Source organism: Poecilia mexicana, unplaced genomic scaffold, assembly GCF_051168715.1.
Source record: "Poecilia mexicana isolate PSO_F unplaced genomic scaffold, ASM5116871v1 scaffold_7, whole genome shotgun sequence".
Lineage (NCBI taxonomy): Eukaryota > Metazoa > Chordata > Actinopteri > Cyprinodontiformes > Poeciliidae > Poecilia > Poecilia mexicana.
The window spans coordinates 5,250,800-5,266,908 of NW_028263376.1; the positions used below are offsets into that span (position 1 = coordinate 5,250,800).

General features: G+C 39.6%; 1 protein-coding gene across 2 annotated transcripts in view; it reads right to left on the bottom strand.

Annotated features, from left to right (window-relative positions):
* Positions 1 to 16,109, bottom strand: part of klhdc8b (kelch domain containing 8B) — a 97,078-nt gene that overhangs the window by 51,613 nt on the left and 29,356 nt on the right. The window contains exon 2 of one of the 2 annotated variants that reach the window (XM_088006910.1): positions 14,154 to 15,432. In XM_088006910.1, the coding sequence (XP_087863036.1) occupies positions 14,154 to 14,544 (391 nt within the window). In that variant the 5' untranslated portion in view covers positions 14,545 to 15,432. Of the gene's footprint in view, positions 1 to 14,153; positions 15,678 to 16,109 lie in introns of those variants that run through there. The other variant, XM_088006911.1, reaches the window with a different exon arrangement.

Sequence of the window (16,109 nt, forward strand, 5' to 3'; positions counted from 1 at the left end):
AGAATGCATCACTGTAGAACTACAGTGAACAGTTTAAAATCTACTGATGACTTGGGTGCTTTCTGACTGAAGCTCTGCCGTGGTCAGCGAGGCAAAATCAGCAACAGCAAGCAACACTTCCAAAGAAACAGTTCCAAAGAAACAGACCTGAAGTGATTCTTTGAGTGCAGTATTTTGAAAGTAACTCTGGGTTTTGCTTTACAGAGTGGATTTATACATTTGACATTTTAACAGGTGAATAAAACTAATTTACTGGTTGGCACACTTCTGCTAATGTGCTAGCGCGAGCTTTTCATTTAGCATTTAATTTTTTTAGCTAACCTTTAGAAAGTTAATTATTTTTTCCACAAAAAGTGCAATCAAAGACTTAATGTCTGTGCTTTGCTCTTATGCCAAGCTGTGTAATTAGTAATAAAATAATATGCAGTAATTTGCAAATCAAACACTATTTTTATAGAAAATACGATAACAAGGTGTTCCCGCATCCTTAAAAATTCTAAAGTGAATGTATCTAAAAGGAAAGTCTTAAATTCATTAAATAAAATGCAAGTTGGCCTTAAATAAGTTAATCACTGGTCTTAAAAGCTCCATTTCACTTGCCTGTTGTATAAACTTTCAGTGAAATAAAGTTCAAAATCTGCGTTCAAAAGTTGTGTAAGAGTTCTTGTAGTATCTGTTTAAAGTGGAAGACTAGTTCTAGAGAAAAGAGCTCAAAATCTACTGATGGCCTGTGTGCTTTCTCACTGAAGCCCTGTCTTAGTCATTTAGATGATACAATGTTGGTGCAGTACTTTAGTGTTAGTGGAATTAATGTTTTTATTTAGTGCTGTGCAGTTAGCGCAGCAAACTTGTTAGCTAGCAGCGCCCACCACTGCTGAGGTCAAACCTGCCTCCTGGGGCAGCACACTCCTGCAGGACCCAGTCATCTTTAATTGAACCAAATCAAAATCTATTTTTAGACATTTTTCATCTGTTCTCCATTTTTTTTCCTCTCATTTATTCTCCTCCTACATCCATCACTTCCCCTGGGGCACAGAAGTCTCCCCCAATCCAGGAGCAGAAACCCAAATGAGCGCCGTTGTTCAGCGTTGCTTCCCTGTCAGACAGCCAGCTCCCGTTTGTTTAGGGTTTTTTTCTCCCTGTAATCATCCTCTCTATGAGCTTCTAATGAAAGTCTCAGCAGGGCTTCAGGCTTCCCCTGGTAAAAGCTCTTTGGCAGAGAGGATGAGGCGCAGCCAGAAGAGTCTACAGCAAATTGAGAGAGTCATCATGCAGCAAGCTCACAGAATCAGTAATCTGGGCTCTAACTTTGAAGAGTCAGCACTGTGGTTTTTGGTCAAAGCTCCTCTAATCTTCAGCTAAACTTGGCCAAACTGGCCACCAGGAATATGATTGGTTTTGTCACTTTTAAGGCGATTTGCCAACAAGCTCATCAGCATGCAACGTTCCAAGTCACTTTCTCAAAACAGTACGTCTTTCACTTTCTTTTCCTTTTTCTTTATTTTTACTGCACGGACCTTTGCTCTGCTGCTCTTACTAACCTCAATAGTGAGGATGCAGCTTATCCACAACATCTTTTTGAAGGGAGAAAAGGTTTCTCCTGAATGTTTTGCAGTCAGTATGTGTAGGTGGAGTGAGAAGCAGCAGTACTTATACCGATCATTGAGAGGGTGTTCTTCTCGGTTGAGAGAAATCTGGTGGTGCTCTGAACTCCACATGCCTTCAGGCTGCAGCGCGCTCCGGTCTATGGGGGCTAACATCAATGGAGAACTCGTATCCCCACCTCTTCTGCCGCAGACCCCTGTCCCATCCCCCACCGCCTTTGGAGGAGTGCTGAAAGCTTTGCTCAAGCATTTTGCAAGGAGCTTGCCTTTTTTTTCCCAAGGACAACTGATATTAATTAGAAAAACTACTAGTTTTAATGGCAGATTATTTCACTTATAACAAGAGAAAAATGTGTTATGGAAGTAATCTGCCATTCAAACTAGAATTTTTTTTTAATCAATATAAAGGAATTATTGACTCAGATCTTCCTGAGAAGTTACTTGCAAGTTAGTTTTGTCTTATTTCAAGTATGCAATGACATCGCACCAGAAACTAGACCCAAAATACTTGGTAAGATTTTATGTCTTTGCACAAAATCAAAACATAAAATATAAAAGATGTAAAGGTCGCCTGAACATTTCAGTGAATTAAAAAAAAAAATATTTCTAATTTCATTGAGTCATCTCATGTATCAAAGCTTTGCAAAACTGTTCACTCCTATTGAACTTTTCCACACCGAGTTGTATCAGGACTTTATGAACTCGGATCCTGTATGTCTGAGATGTTCGCCTGGTTGAACGCAGCTTTCTGAAACGGCTGCATCCTTCATCATCTCTGACCGTTTTGAGACACTTTTTAGCTTTGACCAGGTAACAACTGTGACGTGAGCCGCCAACAGATGAGCTTTCCTCATTCTTCTCCCTTTCCCCAAAATTGTCTGATGCAACCAGGTGTCACTTACATAAATTTAGTGCTTGTGCAACTGAGGTAAAAAGAGAGTTCAGCTTCTTTCAATTTGCGCTCTTCAATATGTAATGGAATAGAAAAAAAAAAAGACCAGATCCTTTCCAGGTTTTTAAATTATCCATTTATTATTTTAAATTAACTCCAACCCCAAGGGTATTGTCCCCGAAATTATCCCAATAAGCGATAACAGTGGGGTTTTGAGACCATTTTCAACTGATATATTGATAATGGCATAAAAACGGAAGTACATAACTGAAACTGGAAGATATTTTAAAAATCCAAAATAATACACAAAAACAATAAATAAAAGGAGATTAAAAACCATACACTAAAAACATATATAAAATAGATTATGACATCACTAAACAAAATTGCCTTTCAAACAATATTAATCATAATGGAAATCATTAAGCTCAATTAATTTATTATGCATTTAATTAGTTGCTCATTGCAACAGACCTATTGGTCGATACTGATATTGACCTGATACGATATCAGCACGAATCACACATACTTTTATCACTTGTTTTGTAGTGCTGAATGATAGAAAAGTCTTGATCGAGTGAGATAGAGAACAACAGTCAACGGCAACAGGTACGAGAACAACTGACCCATTTACTACTAACCTCTGAGTCTGCCTGCAGGAAAGAAGAGCTACTGGATGGAACTACTGGAGTGGACTAAATGCTGGAGCAAACTACATGCTGGAGCAAACTACATGCTGGAGCAAACTAAATGCTGGAGCAAACTACATGCTGGAGCAAACTACATGCTGGAGCAAACTACATGCTGGAGCAAACTACATGCTGGAGCAAACTAAATGCTGGAGCAAACTAAATGACCCCATTTGGTGTCTATATCAGATATTTTAGATGCAGGCAGATATAATCCATGCACGTTTTTTGGATATCTAACCGATTTCCGATATCTATATCGGATTGGACACACCTACTAATAGTCATTGAGCTGACCATAAATTAGTCAGAATACCAAAGCATAATACAGTCAAATGTGCAATTCTGTCTGAGAGCCCAAACTGGGTCATACAAACAAAGAACACATGTTGAATAAAACTAGTAGCCCAACATTCCTCCACAATAGTATGACACACTGATCAGATCATGAAGAAAATGACAAGTTATTGCTGTTACAGATGGTTTCTGGGTACATAGTCTCTACTCAGTTTTTTATATTTATAAAGGGTAAACTGTTGCATGCGGCAATCTTGTTTCTGGATTAGATTAGCTGCTTTAGTGCAATAATAGAACATTTGAGAGAAGAGCAGATGACTGTGAGTTTCTTTCCACTGTGTATATCTCATATTTAAGCTGCACCATCTTAGCTGAAACATGAACATGCAAATATTCCAGCGCATGGCCTCCGGCACAACATCTCAGCGTCAGCTCAGCTGGGCGATGCTATCAAAAGCAGCTGTCAACGGAGACTGATTCCTTGTACAGAAAACACTACGCTCAGCGTTGCGGGTTTTAAAATAGTCTACCTGAAAAACAGAAAGTTTCATACTTATTGCCAAGCTCTTTTTTAACACAATGAAAGGCGGAAAGCAGGGCTATGCAATAGCTCAGCAGACAAATGTCACTTTTATGTCATTATCTTGGGCCAGGCTATGATTACACCATGTTATTACAGACAGATAAGCCAACAGATGCATAAAGCAATAAGACTCCCAACTGACAAAAGTCTTCTCAGAGGAATTAGCATACGTCTGTATGTTGCAATTGAAAATGCATCAAAAGTTGCATTAAGAAACATCTAGCCCTGCTTATTAAATCTGCTACAAGACAGTGACTGAGACCACTTTAAAAGATCACTAGAATGTCTGACTGCTTTGATGTAAACTGCAAAGAATTGAAGGAAAGTAAATACCCAGTGTGGCTTTCATCTGCTAAGCTGTCCTTGGTGACTCAAAGATTCCATAGAGAAAACCACCCTAAAAACACCTTGCATAATCTGCATAAAAGTTCTGGTTTAGTATTTCTTGGGGGAAACAGAACTCCAGACTTTAAAGAATGCAGCTCTTCATACATATAAAACATAATAAATATGTTCTAGTTAGATTAGGTCAAAATTGATTTTTTCATTTCCTCCAAGCAAAAATCTGTGTGGCCAAAATCGATGGCAAGATGAAAACATGTTAGAAGCTGTAGAAGTGTTGTTCTAGCAACACATGAAATCCAAATCAAATATAGTGAGGTTCCAGTTTATATCTTCTTAAAGGGACAGTATTATGTAAAAGCAACTGTTTTTCAGCTTTATGTAATTATTATATTATTATTCCCTCATCAAAAACATACCTGGAGTGTTGACTTGATTCTTTCTTGCATGTTTGAGAAATTCTTTAAGCTCCATGGCAACCATTCAGCTATGCAATATGCCTGGGTGGACCTAGCCCCGCCTTCAAGACAGAGCCCCTCCTCAGAGCTCCAGTTTCTAAGCTTCCACCTCCCTGGCTGAGGAGGAGCAGAGCAAATGTTCAGAAAGGTCAGAAAGCATGGGAAGCGGGGGGAGTTGTCCCGTCAGACCGTTAATTCCCGAAACCAAATACGTGCAATAGAGAAAAAAAAAGTGCACATGGGGTCAGTGCAACGCCACCAGACCACGCACAGGGTAAAACAACTTGTGAGGTCCAAATGACCCCATCCCTAGAGATCGTGAGAGGATTCAGAGTCATCCCAATGATCGAGGTATCCTTACAATCGTCAGAAGGGAAAAACTGAGACTGTACAGTATAACACCAACACAGCCTGCTTTCTCAAAAGAGCCAACACAGCCTCTATCTTAGGAGGTTTTTTCCAAATCACAACTCTTTTTTTTTCCCCAACAAACGCTCTCCTGCAGCACTTTGAAGCCACGACAGCACGCTTTTATCTTGTACCTTGTAGAAAGCAACTTTATATTCCTCAGGAGCCTGACTGACTGGTGGAGCCGTCGCCTTTCACTCAGTCGGTCTGCAAGGCGCCTTGCACTTCACTGTGCAGAGGCCAGCAGTCATTAATCACAGACCAAAGCAGAAGGAAATTAGACTCATCAGTACAGTAGCAGTATGATATTTCTGAGCTGTGCTTCTGCAACAATTAGGGACGAGGCCTAAAAGAAACCAGCGAAAAGAGGTTAGGGGGGAAATGTGGCAAAGACACACACACACACGCACACGCACACACACAGAGGAATATGTGGAAAAACAGTGGATGTGGATTCTTTATGCAGCTGGATTTAGGAATAAAGACAAAACATGAAACGGCACCGGGAGAGAGCTGGAAGGAGGAGGACACACATTCACACACATGCCTCCACATTTCACTGTAGGCATGACACACACTCTCTGAAAAGCATACTTTGCATAAGTCACACACACTCTCAGACATGTGCAACTATAACACACGTACCACCTCTGATTAGTCTAAAAACAAACACGGCAATCACACACTTGTTGCCAGGCAACAGTGATACCAGCTTGGTCGTTCAACCCAAAAAACGCGGAGCAAGTTGACAGACAGACAGACAGGGAAACAGTGAGGGGGCGACCGGCGAGGAGGGTGAGGGAGGAGGGGAGGAGCAACAGGAGGAGGAAGGAGAGGAATTCCAGAAGCACATAAATTATGAAAATATGACATTTACTGCTCCAAAATCACTTTTCCATGGAATTTGCCAACTAAAAATATTTACAATAAGCAATCACATCATGTTTTATTGTAACCATAACGTGATAATCCCCAGAAATTAAACTGATTTAAGTCTCACATCATCGTAAATTGTGTAAATATATGAAAATAAATGCAGCAACCTGGTCCTTAAAAGTTAGTTAAAAATTATAAACCATATTTTATTCTTTGCACACAACCTTAAACATACAGCCAGAATTACAATGAAATAGCTTGGATCAAAGCATATTCAACGGCTAGAATGACCTAGTCCAAGTCCAGGACAAAATCTAATTTATAATCTTCGCTAGAGCTAAAAACCAAGTGCTTTCGTCGGGCAACAGTCTGTTTATGTCCTGAAGCCAATAAAATTAAATTCCTCAAGAACCACAAAACCTGAATAACCAACCGAATGAAGTCACCTAATGAGGTTCTTTACCTCATATGACAATTATTTTTTATAGTTAAAGTACCAGATTTTTACTTATATCTTCAGGGGTTAGCATAAAGCGGCTTTATAAAGAGAGAGTAAAAACCTTTTCTTGAAATAAACCGTACATATTTATTAAGGAAATTTGTGAAATAAAGACTAAAACAAAAAATATAAATGTTATCATGCAAGTACGGAGTTAAACACATTATTCTGACAACATTCCGATTTAAATTATTCTGTTACTTTTTTTCCACTATCAGCATAAATCTACTACCAGTAAAAAATGTGAAGTGCCATCATCCTCCTACTACTTCCTGTCATCTGCTTTGTCTTTTCCACCAGTAGTAACATCCGGTTGTGGATCATGTGACTCATGTGGCACCAAAAAAGTGTTTCCATTCCAGTTTTGCGAATAACACTAATTTTAATACGGCTGAAAAACCACCTCATCCTAACACGAAAACTTATAGGAAAATGAGTTTTTCCGTTAAGCAAATTTATTTTCGCAATTCCAATTTGTGCAATTATATAGTGAGTGGAAACACATACTGACTACTCAGTCGTATAGTGAACCCCAATCTGTTAACAATTCTGTATATGCAGATTCTCTTGGGGAACGTTACTCAATTGTTTGCAGAAGACCTGCCTACTTGCAGATTTTTTTGTAGAGCATATCTAAAATATTTGAAAGGAAATCGAGTTTGGGAAGCTGAAAAACCTTGGACACAATGTTACTTAACATGGCTAGTTCTCACAAAACAGCCGATCTAAAAATGTCATTCCTTTTCCTTGGCATTGATTGGCTGATCCTCCAAGAGCAAGATAACAAGGACTGTAGTAGTGCCAGGGTGGTTCCCACTGTGTATGTTAAGGTATATTTGGTGTAAGCATTTTTTGAGGAATCTAAAATAGCCGCAAATTTCAACTTTTCAGGACGGTTGTGGTTGCTACACCCCCTCCTTGTCAGTAGTTATTTCATGTAGCTATGATCATCTCAGCTTTCCTATTTTTGTGGTTTAAGGGTTAAAACATTTAGAGAAACATCACACCCATTGACTAAAAATGTATATTAGATTTTTGAAAGTTGCTTCATACAACTCTTCTTATCCAAGTCATAGTTGATCATTTTAGTTAATTAGAGATGTACTGCGTTCACACCGGGGATGGACTGCTTTCCTTTGAATATAAATCCGATCTGTAAATGTCATAGTAACCCAAGTACAATATGTTAGTTGCCTATAAAACTGGAAGCACAAGAAGATAAACAACATGGTGGCAATAAATCTCCACTGAACTGCAGGGCGAGACCGGGTGCAACGAAATGATGTCAATAAGAGGTGACATTACTACAGAAGTGGAGAGCAGAGCAAGAATAACAAGAGGTTTATGTTATGTGATGACCACATATTATTTTCAATATCTGAAAATACATCATAAAACTGGTTTTGCACACCAATAAAGGGGTCTCAGATTTAAAAGTTGGGGTCAAATACACAACATACAGTAAAGAAATGTCGACATTGATGCTTGTTCTGAATAAATAAAGTATGAATAAAATTTCTTATCCATATTTGGACAATTTATTCTTCAAACATCATGAATAAAATTGACAAAATGGTCATGGAGTGAACGCCACATTTTTCCTGCAAACAGTCTCGTCCGTGCACAACAACTTTCTAATTTTCATCCACAGGTTTTAAGGCATTTATCAATCTATGTAGGTATCTTGTGAAGAATCGTACAAATGTCTGTAATTTCTCAATGCCTGATAAATGTTCCTTAAAAGTATTCATGTCGCTTGCAGATCCAAACCTGGATAGTGGCAACGGACTAATATCAACATTCCTGTCGAAGTGCATGTCCACATAAAATATGCCTGCACACTTCTGACCAATCACACAGCATATCACACAAAGCTCTGTCAAAATAGTTTGACTTGAACCTGGGGTCGAGAAGGGGAAGAAGATGCCTCCTCGTGAACAAGATGATGCAATTTTTGTCACACGACTATGTCAGTGAGATGTTGACCATTTTGAAGCTTTGGATGAAGTATGGGAGAATCCTAATGTTCTTCCTTGTCCACCTTGTCAGTTCAGATGGAACAGCATTGTCTAGGGAGGTTTGAAGTTGTTATTGTGGCAAACTCTTTCCATTTTCAGATGAATTGAACAGTGTAAAAGTCTGCATCCTTTCATTTTCCACTTGGCATTTATAATCTACTTTGTCTTCATCTCTGATATAAAATCACCCCCCAAAATATATTGAATATCATGGTTTCTATCTGACCCAATATAGAGAAAGTTAAATAGTATTCAAAAAGATGAACCGTGGTATTTTCCAACTACATGGGAATCACACCCCTAACCCTCCTCGGTAAGGTGCTTCTGGAGGGACGGGTCCGCCGGACAGTTGAGCCTCAGATTCAGGAGGAATAATGTGAATTTAGTCCTGGTCATGGAAAACTTGACCAGTTCAAGTCTGTTTACATGTGTTTTATAAACTTGGAGAAGGAAGATGGATTAGTTTAAGGAGGCATTTATGTTTCCGACACTAATGAACATGACACTTCTAATACTATGCTGCGATCCAGACTTTAAGGATGTGAATAAAACACAACACAACGCTGATTTCGCCTCCTCTCTGTCAGACTCAGTGACCAGAGCTCCTGGTGCTGCCCTTCACTGCTTGCCTCATCTATCTTTGTGAGCTATCAGACAGCTGCCCATGCAGTGATCCACTTCCTTTAATTTCAGATTCCTCACTTCACCATGCTCTGATTCCATATAGCAATGCCTTGGTGTATTAGTTTCTCTGTATTTCTTTGCTTCTACTCTTTGCATCTTATGCATATTTACTGACAGACTTTCATAGATTTTGGCTTTGCCTGCTGTTGAATTGACTAGCTTGTTTAGCTGCCATTGTAAGAGAATTTAGCCTGATTGTTTTCTTGTGCAGAGGAATAAACTGAGCTCTGTTGGCTCTGTTTTGATTTATTTCATTTGTGAATCAACGTCGCTCAGAAGCACTTTGTCTTTTTAAGTTTCTTCATTAGATTAGTGAGCAATTTAGGACTTTTCTGAACCGAAGCAACTTGATTTATATTGCCACTCTCCACCCTTAGTGATCTGGGACTTAACAGTCTACTAAACGGGCAACTTGTTGCCGTTGTTCTGTTAAAATTAAACATCACCAGAAGAGTCATACATCTGACATCCTTACATTTATTAAAATGTTTATTTTTTTCTGTCAACACAGAGAAAATATATGCCAACTCTTCTGTTGTGGTTTATCCAAGGTACCTGCAGGTTTGAGCAAGTCAAATTTTAAAACTTTTAAGACCTTTTTATGACCAAAAAACTAGAAAAACCGGGGATTGTTGGGGGATCTTCTTGTATTATAATGAAGCATAGTTGATTATTAGGCTTGACTGTAATACAGACATAATGAAGCATAATGCATATTGTGACATTTCTGGGGTCTGTTTGTGACTCTTGGAATCGACTTTGTGATTTTCACACTGCTAGTCTCATCAACCCAAAGTGATGATGACTTTCTTCTGACGCTGCTGTCTATTGCTCCCCGTGTGCCGGGCCCATCACACGACAGACACAAAAAAGCTAACTAGCTAGCTAGCAAGGGTATATTAGCTGCTGGTTGTCAGTAGCTTCAACTGCCTTCAGCCACAGAACATAATGAAAATGTCTGCGAGCAACGATAACTTCACCCTGACAGAAAAGTCTAGAGAGAAAAAAACAATATATGAGATTAAATAGTCCTGTCACAACAAATTTTAAGACCCATGATTAACTTATTTAAGACCAACTTACATTTTATTTAATGAATTTAAGACGTCCCTTTTAGATACATGAACTTTAGAATTGTTAAGGATGCGGGAACACCTTGTTATCATATTTTCTATAAAAATAGTGCTTAATTGATTTGCAAATTACTGCATATTATTTTATTACCAATTACACACGTTGGTATAAGAGCAAAGCATAGACATTAAGTCTTTGATTGCACTTTTTATCTTGAATTGTTTCTTTAAAGTTAGATAGAAAATTCTTGATTTTTAGTCACCTGTTCTAATGCTTCAGCGTGTGATGACTGACATGGTTTCATGTTTTGACATATCTGTACAATAACTCATCAGCCCATTCATCTGCACATGAAGCTCCTCTGATTAGCGTTGCTCTTAGACGCTCCTGTCTTCTGTTCTTAGCCTTCAACATGAGTTCATTTTGCATGTAAATAAAAAAAAGCTCATCACAGAAATGCGCCCTCAATCTTTCTCTATTACCTTGAAAGGTCACATTGATTCTTCACTTTATCTGGTTGGCTGGCAACAGTATGCTGCCTGACATGTAAACACAGGAAACAGCAGGGAGGAAATGCCTCAGCCTGCGTATCATGCTTCTAGTTTTCTCTCTGCACTCAGTCGTCTAAAACGTAAACACTTCAAACTTCACATTTTTTCCACTTAAAAAATGTTGTACAGACGAGTTTTGTCCGTACAACGTGTAGTTAGTTGGTTGTTTTCTTCACTGCATCACTTTCCCACAATTCTTTTCTTTATTTTAAGCTTATGGCTCAATACCAGCTCTCTCTGGTTATTAGTGCTTCACTGGATTTTTCACTGGACTTCAAATAAATATTTGCTTTTTTTCAAATTGTCCAAATCTTGTAAAGAATCAGCTTCAATGAGTTCTCAATCAGCAAATGGACAATATACAGCATATATTTTGAAGATATCAATAAAGGAGTTGTATGTAGATAAAACCAGCATGAATCATCAAGGAGTCATTTTATAGATTTGGATTTCCTATGAACAGTGATTTAATAAAGAAAATAAAACTATTTTCAAAACAATGTAAAAAAAAAATGAACTGCTCATCCATTATAAAGCATCAAAACAAACAAAAAATTACTGATTGATTGTTTCATTTTATTTATATATATATATATTAAAAAAAAATTCCCTTCTCACCCTCCGCGGGTGGTCTCTTTCATCCTCTGAGCTCGGGTCCTCTACCAGAGGCCTGGGAGCTTGAGGGTTCTCCTCCAGTATCTTGGCTGTGCCTAGAACTGCACATTTCTGGACTGAGATGTCTGATGTTGTTCCTGGGATCTGTTTGAGCCACTGCTCCAGTTTGGGGGTGACTGCCCCGAGGGCCCCGATGACCACAGGCACCACTGTGGTCTTCACCTTCCAGGCCTTCTCCAGTTCCTCTCTGAGGCCCTGGTATTTCTCCAGTTTCTCATGCTCCTTTTTTCTGATGTTGTGGTCACTTGGTATTGCTACATCCACCACAACGGCTTTCCTCTGTTCTTTATCCAGATATATATATATATCTGGACATATATATATATATATATATATATATATATATCTATATATGTGTGTGTGTGTGCGTGCGTGCGTTTGTTTTTCTTCTAGAAATATTGCAGCTAAAATTATTTCTGACCTTTTTATGAAAGAAGCCATCAAATCAAATAAATTTACGTTGATTACGCTGATTTGGAGAGTATTATTTTCGGAAACTACCATATCTTATGCACTTAACAGAAGTTTTCATATTCTACAAAAATCCAGGTTGTGAACAGGAAGAGTTTTATGAATCAGCATACACCTTTTAGCCCCTTAAAACCAGCAAACACCTGGGAAATGTGAATTAAGCCCCAGTATGTTTATTCAGTCAAGGCAGACTGCATGCTGATCAACTCTTCCACATGAAAATTCCTCTGCGACATTCAAGAAAGCCTCGACACAAACAGAGATATATTAGCTGACATATCCACCAATTTCCTCAGGTTTAACTATTGACCACCTGACAATCCAGACGCCTGCCTCAGACCTGGTGCTGTGTGCTCCGAGGAAAACGCTTTGTCACTTCTTATGAGCAGCATGAAATCTCAGCGACTCTCCACACCAACCACTTATGAGTGACTCCCACTAAAAAGACACTTCAACCCCTAGAAGCCCTGATGGGACGTCTTCCAAATGTATCAACTTATTTAGCTCATTTTAGCGTGTCACAGATTTGGGTTCGTCGGTGCTACTGTGCCAAAACTGTTGGATTCTCCACTTCAACTCTTAATTAGTCAACTTGAGGCAATTTGTAGTTATTAATGGATTGAATCCACAGATAAATGCAGATAAACATGAACTCATTGCAGCAGCAAAGCAACAGTGATAAAAGTGCCTTGCAAACATTTTTCATTTTTTTTAAACAAACGTCACTGCTTTTAATCTTATTAGGCAACTGGTTACATTTTTGGAGGGGAGGGGGGGGCGCATGGGTATCGAGGTAGAAAAGGGGGTGAGCACAAATGAATGTGATGTTGATTCATTATATAAAATCTCAACAAAATCCACTGAGGTTTGTGGATGTAGCATTACAACATGTAAATCAGTTCAAGGTGTTAATACTTTTGCAAGGCACTGCAGTACCACTCACTAATGTGCTGGATGGTTTGCTTAAATTTAAGTGAATTACTTCTCTAGCCAAAGCCCAAAGGATTATCAAACAGAACTCAAACATTAATCAGTTAGCAGCAAACACGAGGGAGCATTTGCACAAAAGCCAAATGTGGATTCAATGTGAATAAACATTTGAAAGACAAAGCTTGAGCGATAACACAACAAGTTTCTATATGTGGGAACAAAGAGTTTAATGTTACGGGTTGTATCATTAAATCATTATGCCTGGTTCACATGGCAAGACTTTAAAATTGTCATTTGATTTCAGAACCTGAGAGACCCCACACATGACATTTAAAAATCTTGGATATATTTTTCCATTTTAGTCATACGGTGTGGTGTCAACTCAAACAGCAAAGACAACACACCACAAAACAAACCAGTTTCATTTGCTAACATTCAGATGTCAGATGGAAAATCTCCCAAAACCTCGAGACCAAACGCGAGTTCGGAGTAAACAAACATGGCTGACTGGGAAGAGGCAATAGCGATAAATGGCTTGTGGATTATATTTAAAAGAGAAAAAACAATACAAAGACGTCTCCGAAATTCACCAAACTTTCTGGTGTGTCATGCCAGATGTTTTGTCTTATTTATTTAGAATTCCCCTCCATGTTTCTGCCACCTCGCTTTATGATTGGCTACATGTTAGACTCAACAAGTTGTGTTATTGTTTGTCCCTGGAAGGACACCATACATACTGCAATATCGGACCAAGACAATCCAACATGTTGAATATCTTATTGTAGATCTTGATTTTAGATCAGAGCGGTCCCGACATCTTTCAGAGCGGATAAGATCACTCCTAACACACCACACACAGCAGGAAAACATCTTAAGATTATCTTAAGTTCCCTCCCAATAATCGGGTGTCAAGGCAGTTCTAAGATTTCCAAAGCTATCATTCACTTATTACTCTTTCAAAAATACAACAATACTATGATTTTAAAAGTCAGCAGACTTTTATTCAAAGTTAACATCTCGAAAATCATAAAAGCAACTCCTACAACTTCTCAGAAGAGAGCAGCTGCATTTAACGTCTCAAACACTGATTCCACCGCCTTACCTCTCTCCACGGCGGTGACTCCCATGGAAGGCTGACCTAGACTGGCCTTCGTCTCCCACTTGCCCTCGTCTGGGTGGTACATTTCCACAGAGGCCAGCGGGGTCTGTTGCTGGTTCATTCCTCCGAGCACCATCACCTGTCCCCCAAGAGCCACGGCCGAAGCCCCCGCCCGCGCAGTGGGGAGCGGGGGCAGCTGGCTCCACGTCTGGCTCTCAACATCCAGAACCTCCACACTGTCCAGGGGTGTGCCGGTCTCGCTGCAGCCCCCAAGCACGTAGAGCAGGCCCTCGTGGTAGACAGGCGTGCAGTAGACACGGCGCTGCGACATGGGGGGGAATTGCTCCCAGTGCAGGGACTTGACAGGACTCACCGCCATCTCCTGTACAGGCATGTCTCCAGGGCCGAGAGGAGGGGACGCACCATCACACGCCGAGCTGGAGACGGAGAGCCGGGTGGCGGAGAAGATGGGAGCAGAACGGGGCGAAGCGTCGCGCGGGGTACAGCAAGGTGGAACAAAGAATAAAAAGGAGAAATAAGTCGGAGAGCAGGCTTGTTTCTGTCTGTTTGACTGACCGGCTGAACTCCTGAGTCCACAGAGGGACAGAAACGTGAGGACGGCGAGCGGAGTGGTGTGGGGAGCAAGCAAAATAAAAGTTCCTCACTTCCAGATGTCACGAATCTTTCCCTCTTCAAATGTTTTATTCATCCAGCCGTTGATGTTTTGGAGCACGAAAGCCATCTGCCCTACTGTGTCTTCGGTTCCCTCCTCTCCCTCCTGGCGAGTTATTTTGAGTAAAATTGGCTTTAATGTGGTCCTTATGAAAAATAAAAGATGTGCTTGAGGAGGAAACCCAGAAGCTTGGACTAGAAAAAAACTCCAGAGTCTAAAGAACAAACAGCCCAAGGAGAGAAGTGACCATAAGATCAAGGAGTACTGACCTTTATTCGGGTGTCAATAATGGCAGAAACACTCTTCCAGGCGGCATTTCAGACCTTAAGGTAAAGGCAACATTTCAACTCCTCAGCATCGGCTCTGAATGTTTATTTACATCCAAACGATGGGGCCACAATTCGGGGAAAGAAATCCTTGATAGCTGAATGGAAGTCTTTTTTAAAAAAAAAAAAAGCTCTATGGGAGTTCAGTAAGTACAAGACGTCTTTTCATTTGAAAGGAGTTTGCATCACCTTTAATTAAAAGTAGAACTCCACCACTGTGACTTCTGAACTCCGTGCCTCGTCGCTTCCTGGTGGCTTTGGTGAGGATGAGACTTCCTGGAACCTGGAAGGAAAAAAAAATAAAAAATAAAAAAACAGTTCTCGATGAAAAAGACATAACATCAGAAGACAGATGTAAATATGGGCCTTTGCACAAACACAATTTGAATTTCTTATTTTCACATTTATTCCCCACAAACCTACCCTGTCAGTTCTTTATTTAACAAGAGGTTACATGAAAATAAAAAGGCTTTCCTGAGCTTCTCCTCACTCTCTGGGTGAGTTGGAGGTTAAATGTTTCTTAATAGAACTGTCCTGCTTTGCATTTAAATCAGCTAAGCTCAGGTCAAATGTTTCAGGTGTCCTCCTGCTAATATCTTGTAATAAGAATATAATTGTCCCATTTCTCTGGACAGGCTTTGTGTCGCTGAACCAGGTTAGAAAGCTTCAGCGGTCACACATTTTTCCAGTTCTCTCTAAAATTTTTCCATGACACTGACTTTAGGGGCTTTGAAAAAAAATCCTTTCCAGTAGTTAAGCTTTTATGCCCCTAAGCCATTGTCCCACAGTTCTGTAAATGTCTCACAAAGTGTGCACTTTCTGGATGCTGACTTGGGAAAAAGCATCCACTTATTTGAGGAACTCTGCTTCTTCTGATGCTATGAAGCAAAATAAACAAAATAAGGTTTATTTTGTTTTTCCTTTCTGGTGATGATAAGAAGAAAGTACATGTCACTTTTA